Source organism: Hippocampus comes, unplaced genomic scaffold, assembly GCF_001891065.2.
Source record: "Hippocampus comes isolate QL1 unplaced genomic scaffold, H_comes_QL1_v1.1 scaffold105, whole genome shotgun sequence".
NCBI lineage: Eukaryota > Metazoa > Chordata > Actinopteri > Syngnathiformes > Syngnathidae > Hippocampus > Hippocampus comes.
The window spans coordinates 2596762-2624594 of NW_017806235.1; the positions used below are offsets into that span (position 1 = coordinate 2596762).

The window sequence follows — 27833 nt, forward strand, 5'->3', positions numbered from 1 at the left end:
CTAAGAAGAAAGTCCACCCTATGTTGTTTCCTGCGTGTGCAGGATCTGACGGCGACCCTGGTCGCCAGAGTTCAGGCCGGCCCCACCGAGGTGGTGGAGGAGCTGAAGGCTCGGCTCCAGCTGAAGGAGAAGCTCTTTCAGGACCTGCTGTCAGACCGCAGCCGCCAATCAAGTGAACACCAAACACGGGTGTCAGACCTGCTCAACACCCTCAGTGTCAAAGACCAGTACCTGCAGGTATGAGATTGGAGGCATTTCTGATGTGTTCTAATTCAACCAACAGTTGCAATCCGCTATTAAAAGTATGGAAAAACAAAACAAAACTGAAATCAATTCTACAGTGTCAAATGTGGAATGTTTCATAACAGTAGCAACGGGGACTGGAAGAGTCACAGAAAGGCATGAAAGTGACATACTTAGAAAAAGGGAAAAAATAACATATGAAAGTAGTGAAGGAAATCTATCTCTAACTTTCTGTGTCTACTAATGTATATTCAATCTCATTCAATGTGATTAGTGTGTGTGTGCGCGCGCCGTTTAGTTCCACACTGGTGCATTTTAATGAATATCACTCTGTATCCATCTCAGGACAATTCGTACAGGCTGTCCTTGGTTATAAGCGAGCGCACAGGTCAGCTGCAGGAGGTGCGCAGGCAGCTGTCGAAGAGAGAGCAGGAGCTGTGCGAGCTGAGGCGGGACAAAGAGAGGGAGACGGGCGGAGACGTGCAGCACCTGCAAGGTCTTCTCCGAGAGAAAGAAGCCTTTTTTAAGGTACCACTTTCATCTCTTTGTCTTTGTGTCCCTTGCGCAAAGTATTTACTGTTGATTTTGATTGATCAGGAGATGATGCAGAACCAAGAGGAAGTCATGATGCAGCCGTCTCCAGAGAGTGAAGAAGACATGAAGGCTCTTCAGGAAGAGCTGCAGTTAATGCTTAAGAAGGAGAGGGAAGCCCAGGTACATGTGGAAATGCGTTTTTCTTTTGTCTGTGTTGATGCTAACCCATTGTTATCCAATCCTTGCAGAAAGAACTGTCTGCTCTGCGTTCATCTTTGGCTGCCCAGCAAGCAAAGGGAGCAGCAACAGCAAGTACCGAGGTGTATTGCTGCTTCATTTACGGGATATGTGACCAGAGATTTGCTCAAAAATCACCTTAAATCTCATTTTGTTTTATCTGAAACAAATTAGCATGTGCTGGAGCAGCTTGTCTTGGAGTACCGTCAGCTGAATGGTGCCCTGAGGACCGAAAAGAGATTATACCAGAATCTCATTCACACCAATAGCGACAGGTAGGCAGTGGATACCTTGCAGGCACAATATCAAGGACATTTGCACATGGAATCCAAAATTCTGTCCTATAGTGCTCAGTTGTTACAGTATAATTATTGTTGTGGTTTACAAGTAGTTTGCATAGCCAGGAACCTGGACTGCTCTCACTCCCCTTCAGCTAAATAAGTTAAGCAAAATATTAGCAGTTTTTGTTAAATTGTAAACTACAACTAGAATAACCATATAGTTTTTTCCCCACATATTCAGATTTATGCAGGTACTGCTTAGCCACCATCATGTAACATCTTATTGATGAGGAACTATGTTGAAGTGACGGGAGAAGCTTGATTTAGACATACCGTGGGTCCGTATTGTGCTGGCTTTTGAAGGTCAAACAAAAAAATGAAATTATCTTAAAAACCTTATGCTCAAAATAACTGAATACATTTTTTAAATCACCGGCAAAAATACATTTAGGAACTCACAAAGCCATCTCTGATTAAAATTCACTGTTGACCAGTGTTCTCTCCATGAAGGCAGGATTTATGAACGTAGCTCTTGCAATGGATATCACTCGACAGATTGTGCAGATATATCTGCGATTGTACGTAGACAACTCTGCTTTCCACTCAACAGCTCCGACAAGGTCTTGGCCCTCCACACTCAGCTGGACTCGGTTCAGGCACTCCGCGGGCAACTGGAGGAGGTCCTGACCCGGATTCAGAACATGGCCCTGGACCTGGAAAGGGCCACCAAAAGGCAGCGTGACTTAGGAGGTGGGAACAGTCAGACTCAAGCCTCTGGGTCTGCAGGGGCCACTGTGACAAATGATGTGTGATGTTTGGTGTGGCCTCAACATGCTGATGAAAGCTTATTCCTAAAAAAAAGTTTGTGCTCATAGATAGAAACACCTAACCTCATCCAGATGCAACATAATCAAAGAAGACTAACCTCAATGGAGTCATGTTTATTAATATACTTAATGGTGTTGTGAATGTTCTATTTGGTTTCAAAAAACTGCTTGCATTTTTTTTTTTTTTTTTTTGCTTGTCAGTGCTAACTGTTCTGTTTTGCCATTTCCTTGTGCCGTCTCTCACTGATGTTACTTTTCCAGCCTTAGAGCCGCAGTTACGTTTTCTTCGAGCCTTGTGGAGAAACGGAAGCCCATGCCTTATACAAAGTACATACAGTGCAACATCTTGCCATCCATTATTTGCTTGACGTCATCATGTTATCTGCAAATCCCTCCAAAAAGAGTTCCCAAGCTTCTGTAGTCAGCTTTAGATTTTTTTTTCACACACAGAGCAACATAACTGAACAGTAGGAGGGTGTGCACAGTTGAATGACTAGTTATCATGAGTGGCCGACTATCAACAACTAGTTGTGCTGCGATTCAAACGCATGGATGCAAATAGGACAGCTGATTGAAATGCGGCTGTTCTATTGCATGCGCTTTTACAAAATATTACCGGGTGGGAAACCACATCCAGCCAGCCACCGCTAATCCGTGCCAAAACACTAAATACAGTATGCAAACTATAGTTTTACAATACTGTAGTACGTAACAAAATGTAGCATTTCAAATGTGCCCGTGCTAAAAATCAAGCTTGGAGAGTCTCTGTGACCTAAAAGCACAAGTACAGTTGGTGGCGCTACCATATATATCAGTAGCCTTGCAAATATTGACACTTTTTCTGGTCTGCTCTCTTTCTATTGTTATACTAAAACTACGTTGGCCAGTCCAATCCACTTCTGCCTCCACAAACTTGTCACGATAAAATAAAACAGTACGAGATACGTGGCGCCTCAAAACGTTTCCTGAAAAGGAAGCAGTTTTGCGCTCGGCGCTGCGTCGGGAGAGTCACCAACCGTTTGGTTCGCAATTGTTCAGTTGTGTCGCTCGATGCGTGGCAGCCTTTAGGTTTCCGAGGAACTTTGCTCTTGCTCCTTGATCGTCCAAATAGGCAAGAGACGTCAGCTCAGCTCTATTAGATGAGATGGTGGAAAACTTGTACAGTGCTATTGGTAAGCTTTTGCTACATGTTCTATTTCCTGTTAAATTCATCCTGGAAGCTCTTATCTCACCTCAGGCATTCTTTGTCAATACTTTTTGTATTTGAAATGCAATTAAATAAACACATGCTGTTTTTCTCTGTTGAAGAGAAGTTCTTCTCTTTATGGATATCTTTTTCTTGTGTTTGTTGGGAGGACATTGAGAAGATCCCAACCCTGAAATCCCTGATTTTTATCTAGTATGGAACCACAATCTCTGCCCCAGAACAACGCTAGGGGATGAGGGGACCAATTCCAATACCCTCAACAAGCAGTTGATTGTTTAAATGTAAACATACATGACATGAGATTGTCCCTTTAAATGTGTTTCTTTATTTCTCACCTGTGTGAGTGTGGCATGCATTCCATGTCTGCATGACTGTGAGTCCCCAAACACCCCAGTATAAAACACCAGATGAACCAAGTTGTAACACTGACGGTCACTGGTTAAGTGTGCCAAAGCTAAAAAAAAAAAATGTCAAGAAATACAGTTCCTCAGTCTATAAATTCCCAGCACAAGTAGACCCTCCTCTTAAAGTGCACAAAATCAACGAACCAGAAAATGTAAGACCCCATACATACATCCCTTTTCTATGGTGCCATTTAATGCTGACAGTAGACAATCACTTCCAAGATTACAAAACACAGGTATTCATTTAATATACAACATTTTGTGGTGTTAAAGTGCACTGCATCATCCTGAGTCGTTCTTAATATTCCAATTACCTTATTTAGCCAAGATAACAGTATGCAGTTGCGTTCCACCAACGACAATAAATAAAAGCTGAACGTTACTACTTTAGTAAAAGCATCCATTTTAATACAGCGCCTACATTGAATTTCATTAGATTCTGCCAATGAGTATAGCGGCAAACAACTTCTTCACTGACAGTAACCAACTCCAAATGTCCGCCATTGTCCAGACCAGTCCAAACAGACTCTATTTTTAGTGCTTATATATAATCTATGACTCCATATTTCTTCCAAAACTGTTTAGAACCTCCCCTTGGTTTTCAGTAACACACTCCACCAGTTGGTTTGCTCCACCCTGTGTGTGTTTTTTGGCCCGCTGGAAAGAGATGACATAACATTTCCCCTCAGCCCTGTGACTCCACGTCAGAGTGGAGCTCTGTTAGTCGAGATAAAAAAGAGAAAAAAAAAGACTGACTAGGAAAAGATGTAAAAAATGCAGAAATAAGAGGAACGGGAGTGACTGTGGATATCAACTAATAGGAACTGCACAAGTGGACCATGTCTAAATGCGGTTGGTGTGTTTCCAGATGTCAGCACTGAAGAGGACGAGGGGGATGATGAAGACGGCAGCAGCGACGAGTTCACCGACAGCATAGAGGACGACGAGAAAGTTACACCTGCGAGTTTGCCTTTCACCGAGGTTGGATTTTCTCTTCCATACCCGCGTATACTCGTTTCAACACCACGACTGTAACACCACTAACAATCAAACGTGTTTGTGTAGCCTCAAACGGCCCGTGGACATGAAGGAGAGTCTGCATTCCTGAGGACTCGCACGCAGACCGTTGAACTGGAGCTAAAAGAAATACAGTCACAGCTTGAGCGGGAGGGATTCACCTCGGTGACCCAGATGAGGTGCGTGTTTGTCCCAGTGGCAGTTTCCGTTGTTTTTTCCTTCTCCATTTGATGGCAACGTTGTGGTCTTGTTTGCTCAAAGGAGCACACTGCAGAGGCTTCGGAAGGAGAACCAGTTCCTAAAAGAACATCAGGGAGTGGGGACAGACCACAGGAGTCTTGACCAGGGTGAGGAGGAGGATGATACTGAGGAGGAGGACTACATGGAAGATGATGAACGGGGGGCTACATCTTCCGTGCCTGTCAAGGTAAAATAATGTCCTGTATGTTTGTGCCCTCGTTTTTCCTCCTTAGATCATGTCCCAAAATTGGTTACTAATAAAGACCTGTTCTATCATATTGTAGTCTCGGAGTACATTGGAACTTATTGGTATTAGTTGGGGAAAAGGACAGCTTGCTAAATAACACGTCTGCCTTATTGAGGTTCTGGGTTTGAATCTCGGCTCGGGACTTCCTGGACTACCCCCTTCACATTCCAAAAATATGCATGTTTGGTCCAGGGTCTGAGTGAGCATTCGGCCCGGCTTTGTTCGGAGAACCGAGAACTGCAGGAGAGGCTGATGGTGTCTGAAGCCACCGTTCACGCTCAGGCCGAGCAGCTGAAGGACTACAGGGACCTGCTCAGTGAGTGTGGTCATCATCATTTGGTGCTCTGTAATGACTGCCAATTAACATTGTTGCAGAATTAGCCACACAAATGTGTCAGTCGCTGTATCCAGCTCACACAGCAGGCAGGCAGAGGATGTCTGCCATTGTGGTTTGTGTCTCAGTGAAAGAATACATTGAATTAGCCGTCGGTAAGCTTCCAGCCACGGCATGGCCTACTTGCTTAATGTGTGTATATCTGTGTTGGCATGCAATCACAAAGGTCATTGTCATTTTAAGGCACAGGATTGTTTTCCTATGTGAAACTGAAAAGTAGACTTTAATATCCCCATTTCTCTATCCAATATGTCTCTAAAGGCCGCATCAAAAATTCAGTTGTGACGAATTAGTAATCCTGAGCGTTATCTTTGTTAGGCTTTCTGTACGTTGGCCCTCTACAATAAACATAAGAGCTGCTGACATAAGTAGGTTATGAGAGGGGAGATGGTGAAGACAGTGGCTGTACTGTTGGCCTGATTTCACCCACTTCCCTTCAGGCAAAGCCTTCCACCCAATGTTACAAAACCACAACATCTCACCAATTCAGCACTTCCATTTGAAATTGCAATAACGACCTAAATTGTTTTTAAAATCCTCATCTTGCCTGATAGTATAAATCACACAGGACTGATGCAACCGTCTAGTGGAGTGCACATGTGGGTTATGTAAACATAATAGCTGTACAGAGCACTTTGGGTACAGTCAGGCTAACTCACGCATGTAGTAAAGGCAAAGTCCTACGCAAGAGCCTTTTTCCAAATGATCACATGAATGAGCAGACTTTTTAATGGAGAACCACCATTACGCAATACGGCGACAATGCTTTTTGCGGTCCTGCTTTTTTTCTTTTTTCATTTCAATGTCAGTCCTGACTACAACATGCAGCGTTATTGACTGACAGTATTGTTAGTCAATGTATTACTCAGATTAGACCATAACCCAGACGTCTGATATTAGTGAGCAAATATTGCCCCGGACCCGCTGCTGAAAGCTATTGGAAGCTGTCTCAGTACTTTTGTATATATGAAGTATTTGGGCTACAGATTTTAAACCTGACTCTCTTCTCCCTCCCTCTTTGTGTTGCAGAACCTTGTCGAGGAGCAGCAAAGCCAGCTGAACCAATACGAGTGTGCAGCGGGCCAGTGTGTCAGCGAGCTGCAGAAGGCCCAACTCCAGGTCCAGTCCCTGCAGGCCAAAATCCACGAGAGTGATTCCAACAATATGGTAAGACAAATTCAGAGGAATATGACTGACAGGAGGCTGAGACTGACTGTGACATCTGCATTCACACATAGAGGCTACAGGAGAAGCTGAATGAGATGGAGTGCGAGCTTCGTTCCCTCCGCCAGGCTGCTCAGAGTCAGGAGAGAACCATCCAAGACCTCACGGAATCGATCGGCACCAAAGACAGTGAGGTGAGCGCTCTTGAAACAAAATGGATTTGATTTATGTGAGCACTCTTAATCAATATAAATTCTACCTCAAGGCCCAGAAGTTGTATCAGCTGATCGAGGGGCAAAACGTCACATTAAACAAGCTCCGAGAGATGGCCCACCGTAATCAACTCGCACAAAGCAAGGTCAGATGTTTATTATGTTGGGTGAATCAACTGATGTCCTTCAAGGTGGCAGACAACAAACAGATCGGCCATTCAGTAGTTTAACTCAAAAAGAGAAATTCATAGATTATTTAGATTCCCTACACACAGTAAAAAAAAAAATCTTCACTGTCGACGTAGTCAGATTCCTGTTTGAAAAAGCCTTTCAAGAGCATGCAAAAGGAACAACGGGCCATCCCTCTTACCTCTAACCATAATTCAAGAGCCATCCAAAAATAAAAGCCTGTCAAGTGCAACAGGTGTCTTTATAACCACAAGCCATTGTAGCCTAATTAGACGCCTGAAGAAATGACGGTAGTTCCCGGAGAGAGCACAGTAACAGGTTGCTAAGTGGTTATTCTCTCTTTAGGCTCCAGAGGGGGTCAGTGAGTCTGTGACGCTTTCCCAGCTGCAAGGGGAGCTGGTGGGAGTGCAAAGCTCCCTGTTCTCTTTGGGCCTGGAGCTGGAGGCCAGCCAGAGGAGTCTCAGGCAGAGTCAGAGACAAGGTGACGATCTGGCCCGCTTCAAAGACAGACTGAATGCTGACCTTCAGGACGCGCTGCAGCATAGGGAAGAGACTGAAAAACACAATCAGGTTTGTGGCTATTTAAAAGCGGCGCAAGGATGTGCAGTACGTGCGATTCCACAGGCCTGAATGAAGATCTGTACTCTTTGCTGCAGGACCTGCGTTGCACACTTCAGAAAACTCGCGCCGAGCTCAGGGCTAAGGAAGAAGCTCTGAAGGAAGTCGAGGCCGAGAGGCTCTCCGTGGCGCAAGAAAAAGACAGAAGCATCGCACAGCTCAATCACTCTCTGCGGGAGAAGGAGCGACAGTTACAGGTCACCCCCCTCACACTTGCATGATGGGTAGCGTATATAAATCTGCAGCTTAGCAAACTTGTCTTTACTCATTTCTTTTAGGAGTACTCACAAATGTTCGAGACACCAGAAAGTTCCAAACCAAGAGATGCACTTCTAGAGAAATTAAGAGAGAGAATTAAAGACAGAGACAGAGCTTTGGAGGTAGTATGCAAACAGACTGAATACGTCTCTTACAAGGGAAGATAAATCTGTATTATTTTTACACGCCATTTAACAATATCTCTAAATATATAACCTCGTGTAAAGATTAATATCAACATTTGTACTAGTCCCTGCATACCGCTACCTAATCTTCAAAGATTCTTGAAGATGCTTGAATTTTTGATAATTATTTTAATCTGCTTGAAACTTGACATGCTTTTTTTGACACCAATTTCTGTTTTCCCATTCGTGAGGGTTCTGTCTCCATTCTCTGGAATCTTGCGGCATTATACAAAGAGCACAAAAACTGCAAATAAGCGGAGAGACGTTGCACAGAAAAAAATGCAGAGTTCAATTTGCGAATAGGCAGGGGCTCGCTGTATTTATTAAAAAAAAAAAAATATATAGCTGATTTTGACCTAGTATGAGGTGTGTGTTACATTGAAAATTCCTACGTAAGGTCCTCCCTCTGCTTCCCGCAGCGCACCATCGATGACAAGTTCCGCTGCCTGGATGAACGCGAGGGTCAAGTGAGGACACTGCAGCTGGCGCTACGGGAAAAAGACCGAGACCTGGACAGGCTCCGCTGCATCCTGTCTAACAACGAGGAGACCATCACGGTACACTTGAAGTTGCAAGGTTGAGTTGACATTTAGAGTATGTGTACACTTGCGATAACTGGAGTGTGTGCTTATTTTAGAGTCTCGATGCTCTGGTGCAAAGGAAAGAGCTGGAGCTGGAGCAGGCGGCCGAAGCCTACAGAAACCTTCAGTGGCTGAAACAGGAGAGTGAAGAAAAGGAGAGGAGCATTTTCAGGGAGAAGGACGCCATCATTGGTCAGCTGCAAGCAGCGCTGCAGGCTCGCAGCAAGGAGATACAGGTTACAAACACATGGATTTATTTTGCGGCTTCTATCCTGACACTTCGAAGATCTCTAAGAAGAAAGTCCACCCTATGTTGTTTCCTGCGTGTGCAGGATCTGACGGCGACCCTGGTCGCCAGAGTTCAGGCCGGCCCCACCGAGGTGGTGGAGGAGCTGAAGGCTCGGCTCCAGCTGAAGGAGAAGCTCTTTCAGGACCTGCTGTCAGACCGCAGCCGCCAATCAAGTGAACACCAAACACGGGTGTCAGACCTGCTCAACACCCTCAGTGTCAAAGACCAGTACCTGCAGGTATGAGATTGGAGGCATTTCTGATGTGTTCTAATTCAACCAACAGTTGCAATCCGCTATTAAAAGTATGGAAAAACAAAACAAAACTGAAATCAATTCTACAGTGTCAAATGTGGAATGTTTCATAACAGTAGCAACGGGGACTGGAAGAGTCACAGAAAGGCATGAAAGTGACATACTTAGAAAAAGGGAAAAAATAACATATGAAAGTAGTGAAGGAAATCTATCTCTAACTTTCTGTGTCTACTAATGTATATTCAATCTCATTCAATGTGATTAGTGTGTGTGTGCGCGCGCCGTTTAGTTCCACACTGGTGCATTTTAATGAATATCACTCTGTATCCATCTCAGGACAATTCGTACAGGCTGTCCTTGGTTATAAGCGAGCGCACAGGTCAGCTGCAGGAGGTGCGCAGGCAGCTGTCGAAGAGAGAGCAGGAGCTGTGCGAGCTGAGGCGGGACAAAGAGAGGGAGACGGGCGGAGACGTGCAGCACCTGCAAGGTCTTCTCCGAGAGAAAGAAGCCTTTTTTAAGGTACCACTTTCATCTCTTTGTCTTTGTGTCCCTTGCGCAAAGTATTTACTGTTGATTTTGATTGATCAGGAGATGATGCAGAACCAAGAGGAAGTCATGATGCAGCCGTCTCCAGAAAGTGAAGAAGACATGAAGGCTCTTCAGGAAGAGCTGCAGTTAATGCTTAAGAAGGAGAGGGAAGCCCAGGTACATGTGGAAATGCGTTTTTCTTTTGTCTGTGTTGATGCTAACCCATTGTTATCCAATCCTTGCAGAAAGAACTGTCTGCTCTGCGTTCATCTTTGGCTGCCCAGCAAGCAAAGGGAGCAGCAACAGCAAGTACCGAGGTGTATTGCTGCTTCATTTACGGGATATGTGACCAGAGATTTGCTCAAAAATCACCTTAAATCTCATTTTGTTTTATCTGAAACAAATTAGCATGTGCTGGAGCAGCTTGTCTTGGAGTACCGTCAGCTGAATGGTGCCCTGAGGACCGAAAAGAGATTATACCAGAATCTCATTCACACCAATAGCGACAGGTAGGCAGTGGATACCTTGCAGGCACAATATCAAGGACATTTGCACATGGAATCCAAAATTCTGTCCTATAGTGCTCAGTTGTTACAGTATAATTATTGTTGTGGTTTACAAGTAGTTTGCATAGCCAGGAACCTGGACTGCTCTCACTCCCCTTCAGCTAAATAAGTTAAGCAAAATATTAGCAGTTTTTGTTAAATTGTAAACTACAACTAGAATAACCATATAGTTTTTTCCCCACATATTCAGATTTATGCAGGTACTGCTTAGCCACCATCATGTAACATCTTATTGATGAGGAACTATGTTGAAGTGACGGGAGAAGCTTGATTTAGACATACCGTGGGTCCGTATTGTGCTGGCTTTTGAAGGTCAAACAAAAAAATGAAATTATCTTAAAAACCTTATGCTCAAAATAACTGAATACATTTTTTAAATCACCGGCAAAAATACATTTAGGAACTCACAAAGCCATCTCTGATTAAAATTCACTGTTGACCAGTGTTCTCTCCATGAAGGCAGGATTTATGAACGTAGCTCTTGCAATGGATATCACTCGACAGATTGTGCAGATATATCTGCGATTGTACGTAGACAACTCTGCTTTCCACTCAACAGCTCCGACAAGGTCTTGGCCCTCCACACTCAGCTGGACTCGGTTCAGGCACTCCGCGGGCAACTGGAGGAGGTCCTGACCCGGATTCAGAACATGGCCCTGGACCTGGAAAGGGCCACCAAAAGGCAGCGTGACTTAGGAGGTGGGAACAGTCAGACTCAAGCCTCTGGGTCTGCAGGGGCCACTGTGACAAATGATGTGTGATGTTTGGTGTGGCCTCAACATGCTGATGAAAGCTTATTCCTAAAAAAAAGTTTGTGCTCATAGATAGAAACACCTAACCTCATCCAGATGCAACATAATCAAAGAAGACTAACCTCAATGGAGTCATGTTTATTAATATACTTAATGGTGTTGTGAATGTTCTATTTGGTTTCAAAAAACTGCTTGCATTTTTTTTTTTTTTTTTTTGCTTGTCAGTGCTAACTGTTCTGTTTTGCCATTTCCTTGTGCCGTCTCTCACTGATGTTACTTTTCCAGCCTTAGAGCCGCAGTTACGTTTTCTTCGAGCCTTGTGGAGAAACGGAAGCCCATGCCTTATACAAAGTACATACAGTGCAACATCTTGCCATCCATTATTTGCTTGACGTCATCATGTTATCTGCAAATCCCTCCAAAAAGAGTTCCCAAGCTTCTGTAGTCAGCTTTAGATTTTTTTTTCACACACAGAGCAACATAACTGAACAGTAGGAGGGTGTGCACAGTTGAATGACTAGTTATCATGAGTGGCCGACTATCAACAACTAGTTGTGCTGCGATTCAAACGCTTGGATGCAAATAGGACAGCTGATTGAAATGCGGCTGTTCTATTGCATGCGCTTTTACAAAATATTACCGGGTGGGAAACCACATCCAGCCAGCCACCGCTAATCCGTGCCAAAACACTAAATACAGTATGCAAACTATAGTTTTACAATACTGTAGTACGTAACAAAATGTAGCATTTCAAATGTGCCCGTGCTAAAAATCAAGCTTGGAGAGTCTCTGTGACCTAAAAGCACAAGTACAGTTGGTGGCGCTACCATATATATCAGTAGCCTTGCAAATATTGACACTTTTTCTGGTCTGCTCTCTTTCTATTGTTATACTAAAACTACGTTGGCCAGTCCAATCCACTTCTGCCTCCACAAACTTGTCACGATAAAATAAAACAGTACGAGATACGTGGCGCCTCAAAACGTTTCCTGAAAAGGAAGCAGTTTTGCGCTCGGCGCTGCGTCGGGAGAGTCACCAACCGTTTGGTTCGCAATTGTTCAGTTGTGTCGCTCGATGCGTGGCAGCCTTTAGGTTTCCGAGGAACTTTGCTCTTGCTCCTTGATCGTCCAAATAGGCAAGAGACGTCAGCTCAGCTCTATTAGATGAGATGGTGGAAAACTTGTACAGTGCTATTGGTAAGCTTTTGCTACATGTTCTATTTCCTGTTAAATTCATCCTGGAAGCTCTTATCTCACCTCAGGCATTCTTTGTCAATACTTTTTGTATTTGAAATGCAATTAAATAAACACATGCTGTTTTTCTCTGTTGAAGAGAAGTTCTTCTCTTTATGGATATCTTTTTCTTGTGTTTGTTGGGAGGACATTGAGAAGATCCCAACCCTGAAATCCCTGATTTTTATCTAGTATGGAACCACAATCTCTGCCCCAGAACAACGCTAGGGGATGAGGGGACCAATTCCAATACCCTCAACAAGCAGTTGATTGTTTAAATGTAAACATACATGACATGAGATTGTCCCTTTAAATGTGTTTCTTTATTTCTCACCTGTGTGAGTGTGGCATGCATTCCATGTCTGCATGACTGTGAGTCCCCAAACACCCCAGTATAAAACACCAGATGAACCAAGTTGTAACACTGACGGTCACTGGTTAAGTGTGCCAAAGCTAAAAAAAAAAAATGTCAAGAAATACAGTTCCTCAGTCTATAAATTCCCAGCACAAGTAGACCCTCCTCTTAAAGTGCACAAAATCAACGAACCAGAAAATGTAAGACCCCATACATACATCCCTTTTCTATGGTGCCATTTAATGCTGACAGTAGACAATCACTTCCAAGATTACAAAACACAGGTATTCATTTAATATACAACATTTTGTGGTGTTAAAGTGCACTGCATCATCCTGAGTCGTTCTTAATATTCCAATTACCTTATTTAGCCAAGATAACAGTATGCAGTTGCGTTCCACCAACGACAATAAATAAAAGCTGAACGTTACTACTTTAGTAAAAGCATCCATTTTAATACAGCGCCTACATTGAATTTCATTAGATTCTGCCAATGAGTATAGCGGCAAACAACTTCTTCACTGACAGTAACCAACTCCAAATGTCCGCCATTGTCCAGACCAGTCCAAACAGACTCTATTTTTAGTGCTTATATATAATCTATGACTCCATATTTCTTCCAAAACTGTTTAGAACCTCCCCTTGGTTTTCAGTAACACACTCCACCAGTTGGTTTGCTCCACCCTGTGTGTGTTTTTTGGCCCGCTGGAAAGAGATGACATAACATTTCCCCTCAGCCCTGTGACTCCACGTCAGAGTGGAGCTCTGTTAGTCGAGATAAAAAAGAGAAAAAAAAAGACTGACTAGGAAAAGATGTAAAAAATGCAGAAATAAGAGGAACGGGAGTGACTGTGGATATCAACTAATAGGAACTGCACAAGTGGACCATGTCTAAATGCGGTTGGTGTGTTTCCAGATGTCAGCACTGAAGAGGACGAGGGGGATGATGAAGACGGCAGCAGCGACGAGTTCACCGACAGCATAGAGGACGACGAGAAAGTTACACCTGCGAGTTTGCCTTTCACCGAGGTTGGATTTTCTCTTCCATACCCGCGTATACTCGTTTCAACACCACGACTGTGACGCCACTAACAATCAAACGTGTTTGTGTAGCCTCAAACGGCCCGTGGACATGAAGGAGAGTCTGCATTCCTGAGGACTCGCACGCAGACCGTTGAACTGGAGCTAAAAGAAATACAGTCACAGCTTGAGCGGGAGGGATTCACCTCGGTGACCCAGATGAGGTGCGTATTTGTCCCAGTGGCAATTTCCGTTGTTTTTTCCTTCTCCATTTGATGGCAACGTTGTGGTCTTGTTTGCTCAAAGGAGCACACTGCAGAGGCTTCGGAAGGAGAACCAGTTCCTAAAAGAACATCAGGGAGTGGGGACAGACCACAGGAGTCTTGACCAGGGTGAGGAGGAGGATGATACTGAGGAGGAGGACTACATGGAAGATGATGAACGGGGGGCTACATCTTCCGTGCCTGTCAAGGTAAAATAATGTCCTGTATGTTTGTGCCCTCGTTTTTCCTCCTTAGATCATGTCCCAAAATTGGTTACTAATAAAGACCTGTTCTATCATATTGTAGTCTCGGAGTACATTGGAACTTATTGGTATTAGTTGGGGAAAAGGACAGCTTGCTAAATAACACGTCTGCCTTATTGAGGTTCTGGGTTTGAATCTCGGCTCGGGACTTCCTGGACTACCCCCTTCACATTCCAAAAATATGCATGTTTGGTCCAGGGTCTGAGTGAGCATTCGGCCCGGCTTTGTTCGGAGAACCGAGAACTGCAGGAGAGGCTGATGGTGTCTGAAGCCACCGTTCACGCTCAGGCCGAGCAGCTGAAGGACTACAGGGACCTGCTCAGTGAGTGTGGTCATCATCATCATCATGGGAACACGGCAAGGTTGAAATGATTCGTGCGCAGAGTCTGACGGTTTGACGTTTCTGCAGCGGAGACGTCTGTGCAGCAGGCCAGTAAGCAGGTGCAAGTGGATCTACAGGATTTGGGCTATGAGACTTGTGGACGCAGTGAAAATGAAGCTGAGAGGGACGATGCCAGCAGCCCAGGTGATGCTCTCACACGCCACTTAAATGCACTCGCACACTGCTGAAATGCTCACAGGTATACTTTTGAAACACTCTCAAACACTTTACTAATACTGAAATTTTTTTCGCGCGCACACACCTGAAATGTTCTCGCACGCTACTGAAAGATTCAGTTGTCACTTTTTTGTTTTTTTGTTTGCCCAACAAAAATGCAAAGATATAACCACACACAGATTTTCTGTTTCTTTATGTATTGCTTTCATTAATGAGAGATCTTTTCTCTTCCTCAGAGTTTGATGACCTCGAGATGTGCACGTCGCTGTCTCATCAGCAGGAGGATAGCGTGGGAGGGGACTGGTACAAGGCCAGTAGAACCGGGCGTAACGGAGGTGCGTCCGACGGAACCGGGGATGAATCAGCTTTGCATCACCTGGTCCAGGATCTGCGCTCCCAGCTAACCCGCTGCCACAAAGTAATCCGCGGGCTTCAGATGCGTGTTCGCTCCCTGTCGGCCACAAGTGACTATGCCTCGAGCCTTGAGCGGACGCCACGCAAGGTATCGCTAAATCAGTTTGGCCCTTCTATTCACCCGAAGACGATCCCTCACCTTTTACGTTGTGTTTTGCAGGTAAACTGGGCCTTCGAGATGTCACCCGCCCAAGAGGGCGTGGAGGAAGATGAAGGCTGGGTGTCCGACACCCAGGCGACTTCACCTGCGTCCAAACCCAGTCGCGAGCTGCAGGAGCTGATGGCACGAGTGGCAACCTTGGAGGCCCAATTGAGCAGCTCCAAGTTGGAGGGGAAGTGCGAAGCAGAGCAGGGGAAATGTGCCACATGGCCTGGGTGCGGCATCAGACATTTCTACCAAACAATACAGTTCACATAGGGTCAGGCTTCCTGCCACCTTGAACAGGATAAAGCAGTACGCTCTCGTCGTTTTTTTTTTTTTTTGGGCGCTTTCTGAAATTACCCTAAATGCCACAAGATGGCGCCAAATCTATTTAGCTCAACAGCTCCTAAAATGTATTTCTTCCAGAAGTCACACACATTTTTGTGTTGACGTGTGCATTTGAGGGGCATGGCCTGGTGAGTTACGTCAGGAGGTGCAGTCATTGGCCATTTGCGACTTGGTTAATTCAGTGGTCAGCATTTACTCTATGCTCCTTATGGGTGTTTTCATTTTGTATTTGTGTGTTTGACTGAGAGATATTTCCACGATTAACATTTTTAAGCGGAGGTCAATTACTTGCGCTTTTTGGCTATTCATAGCAGAATTCAAGTCGCTATTACTCTAAAAAAAATGGATGTACGAATAAGACATTTTTATTACTGTTCTATGAACCAATCATCAGACTAGTTGGTTATCTGTATTTATCTAAAGGGACTGTATCCCTGTATGTGGTACAGCAATATGGGTTTCCAAAAAAATGTTCATTCAGCCTTCACAACTTTGACAATGAAAGTTGTCAACAACTCCTTATCAACAGAAAACATCCAGGTATAATATTATCTAATATTCTGCTTTCTTGTGTCCCCTCCGGCCTCTTCACCTCCTCCTTTTTGTGCAGAAAGTACAACTCTCTCATCCAGGCCCAAGCTCGTGAGCTCTCCCACCTGAGGCAGCGGATGAGAGAGGGTGAAGGAGTCTCCCATATCCTCACCCAGCATCTGGGTGACACCACCAAGGTGCCTGGAAAGTCCCTTTGCGGTAACACGGATCTCTTGTCAGACTTTCCGTTGCAAATTTTTCTCCCCCCTCAGGCTTTTGAGGAGCTGCTGCGGGCCAACGATGTTGACTACTACATGGGGCAGAGCTTTCGAGAGCAGCTTTCACAAAGCACCGCGCTAGCTCAGAGACTGCTCATCAAGCTCACTGGACGTAAGGCTCACCCTCACGTCTCCCCCAGCCGCTGCGTTGTTGTCATTCCATGCATTTTATGCCAAATCCCCTCGTGTGTCTTTCCCGATTCAGGAGTGGAGAGCCCCGTTGACAAGACAGGCCACGAGTTGCTGGCCATGCAGTGAGTCACCTTAATCTTCTCTGGTATAGATAAACAAAAATACATTTTTTTTAAATGAAATAATTTTTGGGACAATTATATGCAATTGGATAATGTCCTACAGAGTACCTGCTGATCTGTCATGACACACTAAGGATTAAGCACACTATTGGATTGAATAATATTGGGCCCCAAAAAAAAAAAAAACTGAGGCACGCCTTTGTCTTGCTGGCACAATTCATGTTTAGCCTACACACAAGGCCAGTGCATACTCCAGTGACTCTTTTGTTTACCTGCAACTGGCTTTACCTCCTCAAAGTACAAAAAGGACAGCGAGCGTGAGCAAGAAAATCCTCAGAAATTTCTCGTTAAAAAAAAGATTGCAAGGCCTTTGGGAACAAGCCCCAAATGTAAAATTCGCACCAATTTCACTCACACTGGATGTCTCTGTTTTGGTTGTCCTCTCGACAAAAACCACTACAGTAATTATTTAAGTATATAAGTTAACCTTAAATTGTCTTAGTCATGTCTTTTCGTTTTTTACGTACCTGTTAAAAAAACCTTTTGGGGGATTTTGTGCGCATTCTGAAACGGCACCACAAGATGGCGCCGCAGCTCAGTTGCGTGTGTACTTCCTGTGTGGATGTTTTTTTTTTCCTTTCCTTTTCATCAAATCTTTCCAATTTTCAAGAGTAATGTTGGAAGACGAATTGGAAATGATAATGAAGTGTTTTGGGGATCATATTTCTTGGTTTATCTATGAGTAAAACTTTTGATAGAGGACATTTGAATATTCTGAGATCAATTACTGTACTTGCAGTTTTTCGTTGTTTGTGACATGGCTTGGTCCCTATCCTTCTCCTATCACCCTAAAACAGCTGATTTATTGATGGATAGATAGAGAGAGAGAGAGAGAAATATAGATAGATGATGTAACATGCGAAGGGCTAGAAAGGAGACAGATGGTCGCCGTTAATCCACACCCAAGTAGGTAGAGGGGATCCTTTACTCTTAAGATGATTTAGCTGTAAAGACATCCCAACAGCTGCTGTTAAGCGGGTCAGTGCTGCTGCAGAGAGGAATCTTTCCCGTCTCGTAGTAACATTTGTAGGGTTTTTTTTTTTTTGGATTGTTTGTTTTCATGTGTACTTTTCTTTGTCTTGGTCGCTTGACGGTATCTGGCATTAAATAGCAGTGGCAGACACTATCAACGTATTTTTTTTTTCTCCTTTTGGACTTTACTGAGACTCAAATGGCTCCGCTGTGGAAATCACTGATTTCTAAGAGCTGTCCAATATACAGAGACTCTCTGTGGTCTTTTTCGGTGAACGATGTCCGAGGTCGATCCAGAGAGATATGCCTTCTTAGGATGCTGCATCAACAACTCAAACAGTAAGGAAGGAATAGGATGAAAATAGAAAACACTCATTTGCAGTTTCAAGTGTACACGAATGAATGCCTTTCTGTAGTTTTATTTTGTTTGTTGTTCCTGTTTTGTTGTGTTTATAATGTTGTAATGAACATGAAATACATTTTACATCTGTTTTTCTCAGGCTTTCTAACGTCATTCCCAACACTTTCCCCTGCAGGCTTAGCAAGGAGCTTCAGCAGAAAGACCAAATCATCGAGTCTCTGCACAACAAGCTGCAGCATCGCCCTGAGACGCCATCCAGCTGCCAAGCCCTCTCGGAGACCACCGACCCGTCAGACAGGACTTCCTTGGTGTCCGATGAGTGTCAAACCAACGAAGACCTGGATCTGTGCTCCGAGTTAGACGCCAGAGACTATCAGGACCAGGAAGAGCAGCAACAATCCGAACAAGATGGTAACTAGACCTTCTATCATTCTGCTATTTTTCTTCTTTTTTTTGCCTCTCTGTTCTGTCCTTCATCTTCCATCACCGTCTTTTAGCCCATTCATCGATCCCTCCTCCTTCTCGTGGACCCCTCCAATCGTCTTTCAGCTGTCCCGGAATGCTTTTCTCAGCTTCTGGGTGTTTAACCGCTCCGTCCTTGAAAGGTAGAGGATTCATGACTCAAGGCTTGGAAACCTCCCCCCCGCTGGTTTCTTTTCTGTCTCTTGACTCCCTTTCATTCTCCACCAGCCCCTCTCAGTATTCCCTTCTCTTCGTCCCTCCCTCCCCTTCGTGACCCTGATGTCCGAGGTACAGAGGTCACATATGACACCCGCCGTAGGGCCCTGTCCGTGATGGCTGTTCACCCAGAACTGGACACACTGTATAAACAGATGAATGAGCAGAAAAGGGGTGAGGGGATGCTGGGAGTTTGTGTCACACTCTTTTGCTCTCATATTTCACACATTTGTTCATAACGTCTATGTGTTTACAGGGTTCCCGGATCCTCATGTCAAGCCTCTTTTTTCTCTCTCAGCCGGTCCTCAAAACCAGTGCGACCTCTCAGGCTACAGCCACCTACCTCATCATGCCTTTCCGCAGTACCAGCTGGGCGGCATTCCCGAGGGTCACTCACTTAAGTCGGGCTCGGGTATGGTAACAGGTGGAGGGACTTTTTGGGACATGAGCAACATGACTCAGCCTATGGGGGACTCTCCTGGAATCCCTGGACCTTTCCTAGAAAACAACCAGACAGGTAAACTTGTCGACTTTGTCTCTCAAGCTTCCTGCATGAGTCAGTAGCATCCTAAAAATGATTTACCATTGAAATAGCATATATTCAACGTAACTGTTACTTTTTTTTATTGTTTTATTTTCAGGGCCCAATTTAATTGAAGAGCACCTACGGGAGGTGCGATGTCTTCGCCAGCGTCTGGAAGAGTCCATTCGGACCAACGAAAGGCTCCGACAGCAGCTGGAGGAAAAATTAGCAAACACTGGGCGTGACGGAGGTAGTATAGCTCTAATGTCAGTTCACCACGTTTCGATAGGCTTTATGCAAAATGTCCCCAGCAAAATGGTCGGTGGGCTTCCTGTGGGCGCAACAATAACTAAGATCATTAGTAATAATTTGAACCCACAAACTTGCTAGAATACAGTTTTCTGAATATTCACACATTCATGCTCTTATGGTCATCTTTGAGGACATCTTGTGTAAAACAAAAGGCACTGTAAAAGGCGTCATTCATAATTATCTCAATAGAAGGAAAATATCACCTGGTTGCACTCACCTGTGTGTTTTTATCTGAAAACACACCTTATATAATGTTGAAGATGCCTATTCTAAGTGTTCCTTCATCTGTTACTGTTGTATTGCTCAGGAGCAGCTACAAACATCTACATTCAAGGGTTGGACACAGTCACACATCTGTCGAATGAAATCCGAGTCCTGACAGACGAGAACTTGAATCTGCAGTCCCGTCTACAGGCCAGCACAGGTAAGGCGCCATTATATTGTTTTTGCTTGGACCTGCAGTGAAGGCGTTCTTTTTGTTGTTGTTGTTGTTTGTTGTTTGTTGTTGCTCAGACTCGTGCGAGGAGCTGATCGAAGCACGCGCCCGCCTCAAGCAAGCCGAACTGGAAGCTGAGCAGTGGAAGGAGGATGGAATCCCTGGACCTTTCCTAGAAAACAACCAGACAGGTAAACTTGTCGACTTTGTCTCTCAAGCTTCCTGCATGAGTCAGTAGCATCCTAAAAATGATTTACCATTGAAATAGCATATATTCAACGTAACTGTTACTTTTTTTTATTGTTTTATTTTCAGGGCCCAATTTAATTGAAGAGCACCTACGGGAGGTGCGATGTCTTCGCCAGCGTCTGGAAGAGTCCATTCGGACCAACGAAAGGCGCCGACAGCAGCTGGAGGAAAAATTAGCAAACACTGGGCGTGACGGAGGTAGTATAGCTCTCATGTCAGTTCACCACGTTTCAATAGGCCTTATGCAAAATGTCCCCAGCAAATTGGTCGGTAGACTTCCTGTGGGCGCAACAATAACTAAGATCGCTAGTAAGAATTTGAACCCACAAATTTGCTAGAATACCGTTTTCTGAATATTCACACATTCATGCTCTTATGATCATCTTTGAGGACATCTTGTGTAAAACAAAAGGCACTGTAAAAGGCGTCATTCATAATTATCTCAATAGAAGGAAAATATCACCTGGTTGCACTCACCTGTGTGTTTTTATCTGAAAACACACCTTATATAATGTTGAAGATGCCTATTCTAAGTGTTCCTTCATCTGTTACTGTTGTATTGCTCAGGAGCAGCTACAAACATCTACATTCAAGGGTTGGACACAGTCACACATCTGTCGAATGAAATCCGAGTCCTGACAGACGAGAACTTGAATCTGCAGTCCCGTCTACAGGCCAGCACAGGTAAGGCGCCATTATATTGTTTTTGCTTGGACCTGCAGTGAAGGCGTTCTTTTTGTTGTTGTTGTTGTTTGTTGTTGCTCAGACTCGTGCGAGGAGCTGATCGAAGCACGCGCCCGCCTCAAGCAAGCCGAACTGGAAGCTGAGCAGTGGAAGGAGGAGTTGAGACGACTTCAGACACACAGTGAGGAGCAGGGACAGCAGATTCTCGCCTTGAGGCAAGCCGGTCAGGAGAGAATCAACAGGTCTGTTCGGCCGAAATGCTTTGAGGAAAATCTATCCGTCCTGTGCTTTTTTTTTTTTTTTTCCGTCCTAACTGTCATGTGTGCGTCCGCAGAGCGCAGCATGAGGCGTCTCTCCTGCAGCAGCAGTTGTGTGAGAGCAGAGACCTCATCCACTCCCTGCAGAACGAACTGCACGTGTACGATCGCGTGTGCTCCAGCTTCAAATCCAACAAAGGTTCGTCTCATCGCACTCCTACAAATGTCATTGTGACACACATCCTGAACCTGAAGGCGGAACTTGCGTTTTGGTTTCAGGCTTCCTGTGCGAAGCTCCTGGCCTGCCTGTGGAGTTGGGGGAGCTACTGAGCGAGGTGAGGAGTCTGCGGGCCCAGCTGCAGAGCAGCATCCAGGAGAACAGCGCCTTCAAGCAGCTGGAGCTCCACAAGCAGCTGGAGCAAAAACTGGGCGGCAGCTCCCCTCGCACGCCGTCCCTGTCGGCCTTCGGCGCCAGCCCTCAGAGAGAAAACGTCTACAGGCGACAGCTGCTCCATGGTAACATCGTCACTGCCTGTACAGGAAACCCCCGCCTTCCCCCCAGGGAAAGCTGACTGAGTCCTGTCCCAAACAGCGAATAAACATGAGTATTTGACTGTCCCTACAAATAATACAAAATAATTGCCTATGTTGTGGTAGTGCCTGATTGTCCCGTCTTAAGAGTTTTTATAGATGCAAGCCAACGCTCAATTTTTGCTCTGACTTGCAAGCAAAAATTTTGCATGCGAGCATGGTAGAGTTGGAGTTATCTCATCTAGTCTGACCTCACAGCAAGCTGCAATTTGGCACAGCAGTACATCCAAAAAAAACAAAAAAAGAGAGGCTTCAAGCGGTTTAATGCGACTCCCATTTGAAGTTACAATTTGGCACAGCAATTCATCCAAAAAAAAAAACAAAAAAAGAGAGGCTTCGAGCGGTTTAATGCGACTCCCATTTGAAGTTTACTGTTAGACTCAACATAAAACAAAGAAAATTAGATGTGCATTGAAAACAACCTCACAACTTCACCTTCTGCTAGCTTAACGCTGACGCACAATGCAAAACACCATAAACAGGCTCATGAATGGTCATTTAGCAAGGGATATTTGAACACAAACGGTGCAGCAACATTTGGGGATAGACAATGTGGCGCAAATCATGGGCATGTTTTCTTTATCCGCTGTGGAAAATAATGACTGATATTATTGCAGTTTACTGAGTCACAGTAGTTGTGGAATTCTTCACGAACAAATGAATGGAATTTAAACTTCAAGTCATTTTCATTGGGAAAAAAGATTTGGTGTGGAACAAATTTACCTTGTTGATATCACTGTAGTTTAAACCCATTATGTACCACGAACTATCATGAACTAAAAACGTATATCAAATTTCAAAGTCTTTTGACAACATAACCCTTCAAAATAAACCACGATACCCAAATAGGCCAAGACAGGTTCCCTGCAGAAAAACATATCGGACAAATGACTAGGCGGGCGGTTCACTGTGCACGTGTATGTGAGGCTTCGGTGTGATGTGTGTCCCAGCCTGGTTTGTGTATGTGTGCTCCGCAGACCCGGCCCCTTCTCCACCTGTCAGGGACATTGGTCTCTTTAACTGTGGATCTCCCTGTCCCCCCTACTCGGACCTGGATGACAGCCATAGCACCGCCAACGGTGTGACTTTAACCGCACTGCATGACTGTGGCTTCACTCGTACACAGTTTGGTTCTAATGTGCCTGTCAGCGCTTTGCTTCACTCGCAACTGACCTCCGCAAAACTAGAATGAAAGAAATTTCTTTGTATTTCCTTTCAACCGCCCCAGACCCCCTTGACCCGCACTCTGAGCTGGAAGGTGACGCCCCCGATGGCTCGTTCGCCAACCGTTATGGCCGCCACGCCGTCGGTCACGTGGATGACTTTAACGCTCTCCAGCAACAAGTCCTTGAAGGTCGCAGCATCGTGCAGCGCATGGAGGCAGCATTGCGCCCGTGCCTGAGCTCTCCTTCACCGTTAGGAGCCACCCAGAAACAAAACAATGAGCAGGTGAGAACCCTGTTGTTCGACCTTTACCACTGCGGTCCCCCCAAAATTCCTGTGGCTGCACCGTCCGGGTGTTCGAATACTTTTCAATAATCAGGAGCCGTTATCTGACTCATTTCTTTGCAGTTCTTGGATTACGGCAATGCCACGAGTCTCTTGTCCAACACGAAGACCCTGAGGCAGATTTTGGAGGAGGCGGCGTCTCTGCTGAAGATGTTTTGGAGGGCTGCGCTGCCCAGCGCCGACGCCTCCACGCCGAACCTGAAGAAGGTTTGCTCCCCGGCAGCGGGATGGAAATTCACGACTCCGGTGACGTCGCACAATCACACATTTCATGTGATTGAACACAGGAGCAGTCGATGCAAGAGGAGATCTTGTCCCTCAAGCTCCGCGTGTCTGAGCAGGAGGAGGTACTGAAGGGGACGATTCAAAGACTGAGGAGCACCAGTCGCACCAAGGAGAGCATGGAGCATTTCATCGTGAACCAGCGTAAGTTACAAATGAAGAAGAGCGGAACAAATTTAGCACAAGTGGGTGAGAAGGCGCCGCAGCAGATGAATTTCAAACACTTCCAAATTTGGACTTAAAAAAGAGCCCAATAGGCCACTGGTTAACAGAGTTTTTACACCAAGTAAAGTCTTCAAAAAAAAAAAAAAAAAAAGTCTCACCAAGTGCCATCATTTTGACCATCACAAACAGATGATTTATTTCTAAAGAGTATTTTCTGTAAACAAGTGTGGCGTAAACATAAGACAGTAAATCAGATTCCAACAATAATGCCAACAAATCTGGGGCGTGAGAACTTTTCATGTTTCATGAAACAAGGAGATGTAAACATGGGGACACTCAACTTACCTCGACACTATGGAAAATCAATCAATTAAATGTCCATTTCTATTCACTGGGAATGACGTTCTTCTCTTGGCGCTCGTATCTCAAGGCGCCACTGTATTTCAACGAACAACCTCTTGGAGGATCTCTGTGAACAAAGGAACTGAAATGAAATGCACTTTGTTTTGACAGTGTCAAGGACTCGGGATGTTTTGAAGAAAGCAAGGACAAACTTGGAGGTAAGGAAAAAAAAAACAATGTTCGGTAAATGTCTCTTTTTTTTTTCATAGGACTCGTCCCCCGGGTCAAATCATTATTTGTATCAGGATTGTCTCCTCTCTTCTCATTACCCTTACCTGTGATTCCATCACTTCTTGTCTGTTTGTGTCTTACTCGTCCTTTGGTCTCACACTGCGTGTGAACACCTCCAGAAGAACGAGCTGAGACTTTCCTCTCTAAGCTCCTCGTCTTCCGCTCCCTACGCCGGTAATTGTCTTGCCAGAATAGGTAGAGGCTGCCCCAGATGCCGATTTTGCTTCTGGATTGGCAGCTTTTACCTTGCGGTGCATTTGTTGTTTGCAATCACGCCGACATTAACGCCTTCATCATTTCATCATTTACAGTCATTTCACCGTACAGCAACAGAAAGTATTTATAGATCAATATTCATCCATCCATTTTCTATAGAGTTTAACCTATGCCAGCAGACTTTAGGCGAGAGGCGGGGCTCTTTCCAACCAATCGCAGGGGCACATATCGACAAATGAACAATTTGGAGTCTTCAATGGAACTAACATGCATGTTTCCCGTTCAAGGTGTGAACCCTTTTTCGCAAATTCACATTTTTTTAACCAATCTTGCATAGTTTACAAAAAAAAACACACCTACTCATATTTTTGTGGTCTTTCTGAAACACTCTGAAATGTCGCATGATTACACCAAAGTCGTGTCGAAATGGGAACCTAGTACAGTACAGTTCAAGAAATTATGTTGAAGTGATGCATCTTGATCAAGAGACAAGCTTTGTATGTCGGGGGAGGAGCTAAATTGAACCTAAATTGAGCCTGGGCGGTTCCAGAGAGACTTCGCTGCATGCGCTTTGGCAGGGATGCTTGGATGAGTTTGGCGTGGGAGCAGCAGAATTAAAATAGGGAGCTGCTGCCCAATGTGAGTCACAAACTTTCAAACTTGTACGTGTGTGCGTTCATGTTTGTGTGTTGTTCCTGTTTTTGTCAAAGAGCACGACACTCACTACTTATCTTGAGCATACCATTTGATTTATCATACAACTAACACAAACGCCAGAAGTATTTTTCAGAGTAATATTAACAGCATGTTACCCCCACATCATGTCTGGGGCTGCTTATATTGCCCAATTTCATTCACAACCTTCTCTCCTGCATGCAGCTGAGGAGCCAGGAGGTGGTGCCCGAGAGCAACCTGCTGATGTCCGGAGCTTGAGGACTGACGGTGTCAAAGCCCCTGGGGCCAACCAGCGCCCTGCTGCCAGGAAGCGCACCAGCCAATGCTTGCTTTAGACCGCCGAACAACCAGACTCGATGCTACGGACCTCGACGTTTAAAATCGCTAAGACCTCCTCTGTCCCCTAAACCTCTTGTCTCCAACCAGGCCTTACCAAACTCCCTTCAGCGTCCCCAAACCCCTCAAAAGCGCAGTCAGTGTTATTCTTTGAGTGGAACTGTCAGCAGTGTGTATGAAAGAAGGTGTGTGAAACGTGTCCCTGGTGGTTGCGGTGACAAGCCGGACGGAACGGCTTGAAGATGCCCTCAAAACGTCGTCTTCCGAGAACCTGTGGAGGGGGAAAGGGTGTTTTCTGCACGTAAAAAGGAGGTTTGTGAGAGGAACTCTGCACACATACACTTCATGCTCAGAAAGTTTGGGGTCACTTAGAAATACATTGTCTTTATTTTGGAAGGGGATATTCCGCCATAGTTTGAGCGAAACTGAAGCCCAAGGTACAAGCCACCGCGAGGCCGTGGCAGTGTACCTGCTATCAGTGTGCCCACAAGTTCATGGCAAATGTCTGACATGTCGTCATTCACGACTCCTGCCTCTGATTTGTTCTTTTTTTTTCAGGCGCAGTGGTTTCTAATCAATTTAGAGGCACAAAATGGGGCCAGAGAGGAATTCCTTTTTAAACTCCCTGTCAGGTCATACAATTTTAATGAACATGACAATAAGTATTTTTAATTTTCTAACTTTTTTTCTACTTTAAAAAAAAAAAAATTAAGATATTCGCGAGTGACCCACAAACTTTTGAACAATAGTGTATGAGTGCGGTGGGTGTGTGGTCAAGAAAGGTTCACTCAAAGACAAACAATCTGTCATTCCATCAAGCACCGAATATATTTCAACCTTTAAATCGAACTCACTGGCATTCACAATGTATTAGTCGAGATAATGGAGGAACGTAGGCCCGGTGGATTTTTTTGTGACTGTATAAAATATTTTCTGCGACGAGCCATAGACACCAGCAAGTGGCTCACTGTTTTTGTCACCAGCTTCCTTTTTGGTTCGTCAAGTGCTTAAGTGGCGAGATTTGGCATTTCTAAACGTGCATGTTTGCTGAAATGTGAGGTTGAAGTGCTGCTGCAAAAAACAAAACAAAAAAAAAAAGCCGATGTACGAGCATGTGCAATAATGCAGTGACTTCAAGCTATCACTGGAGTGTGCATGATCAAAGATTGTAGAAAAAAAACAACAACAATCAAGTTAGAGGATGGGAGATTGCCACTACTTGCCAAAGTTTGAACTTTTAACTTGCCTTAACCATGTGAATGAGCAATTAGCCGATCAGGATACTGAAGGCTTCTCGAGCCACAATGGAGCTGGTTTGATGTTTCCCATTGTGCAATGAATTCTAGTTTTGGACCAAAACAAACAAACGGCGAGGAAAGGAGAGAAAAAAAAAGGCAGAGTTTCTCCAAAAGGTCTCATGCCATTCATTTTGTGTATCTATATGATGACATTCTCATGGCTCATGGTCATGTTATAGATGACGCAAACTTTGGCAGGATACTGGTGGGATCATTGTTCTGTACATTTCGCTTTGTTTGACGCTTGTACATGTGCCATTCATGCTGTAAATAACCTTATTATTTGAGAGCGTGCGTGCGTGTGTGTGTGCGCGCGCTTGAATAAAGACACGTTTGCTTAGGTCAAAGTGAAACAGTTTGGGTAGCTGTGCAATAACTCTTTTAACGTGATGTGAAACATCAATTGTATTTCAAAGTGTGTTCGTGCCATGTATTATTTATACGCAGTTTACAGAGGCCACTTTCTGTTTCCGACAAGAAATCGCTTTACATCTTCCAGTATGCCACCGAGCACAATAGTTGGCCCCGCATTCATATTTTTGTTGCTTCGCTTGACTTTGAATTGAAAGTGTTCCTTCCTTTTCAAATTGGGAGTATTTTATTTGCTGGAGCAAACAAAAAACGGCCTTATTGTTAATGAGGGAGAATGAACCATGTTTTGTGGCGTTCCGGATGTATATAGTGTTGTGTTATTAAACTTGTGCAGCTTTT

At 44.6% G+C, this 27833-nt stretch overlaps 2 protein-coding genes across 2 annotated transcripts in view; both read left to right on the forward strand.

Annotated features, from left to right (window-relative positions):
* The window catches only part of LOC109507315 (myomegalin), a 25577-nt gene extending 18792 nt beyond the window's left edge, over positions 1–6785 (forward strand). Inside the window, exons 18-29 of the mRNA XM_019856647.1 lie at positions 43–237; positions 589–771; positions 841–957; positions 1026–1097; positions 1189–1289; positions 1882–2045; positions 4602–4714; positions 4799–4929; positions 5012–5177; positions 5430–5553; positions 5613–5726; positions 6661–6785. Of these exons, the coding sequence (XP_019712206.1) occupies positions 43–237; positions 589–771; positions 841–957; positions 1026–1097; positions 1189–1289; positions 1882–2045; positions 4602–4714; positions 4799–4929; positions 5012–5177; positions 5430–5553; positions 5613–5726; positions 6661–6785 (1605 nt within the window). The remainder of the gene's footprint in view (positions 1–42; positions 238–588; positions 772–840; positions 958–1025; positions 1098–1188; positions 1290–1881; positions 2046–4601; positions 4715–4798; positions 4930–5011; positions 5178–5429; positions 5554–5612; positions 5727–6660) is intronic.
* On the forward strand, positions 6626–27833 carry LOC109507316 (myomegalin-like). The gene is made up of 43 exons (XM_019856648.1): positions 6626–6798; positions 6870–6989; positions 7061–7153; positions 7542–7766; positions 7853–8011; positions 8093–8194; positions 8677–8814; positions 8895–9074; positions 9171–9365; positions 9717–9899; positions 9969–10085; positions 10154–10225; positions 10317–10417; positions 11034–11173; positions 13730–13842; positions 13927–14057; positions 14140–14305; positions 14558–14681; positions 14769–14885; positions 15155–15420; positions 15493–15707; positions 16433–16550; positions 16626–16743; positions 16837–16885; positions 18454–18689; positions 18776–18883; positions 18969–19130; positions 19213–19473; positions 19598–19729; positions 20099–20215; positions 20305–20418; positions 20543–20674; positions 21044–21160; positions 21243–21402; positions 21495–21616; positions 21697–21933; positions 22986–23087; positions 23237–23457; positions 23581–23724; positions 23805–23943; positions 24478–24524; positions 24717–24771; positions 25693–27833. The coding sequence occupies exons 1-43, from the start codon at positions 6796–6798 to the stop codon at positions 25821–25823; spliced, it is 5982 nt and encodes a 1993-aa protein (XP_019712207.1). The 5' UTR covers positions 6626–6795; the 3' UTR covers positions 25824–27833.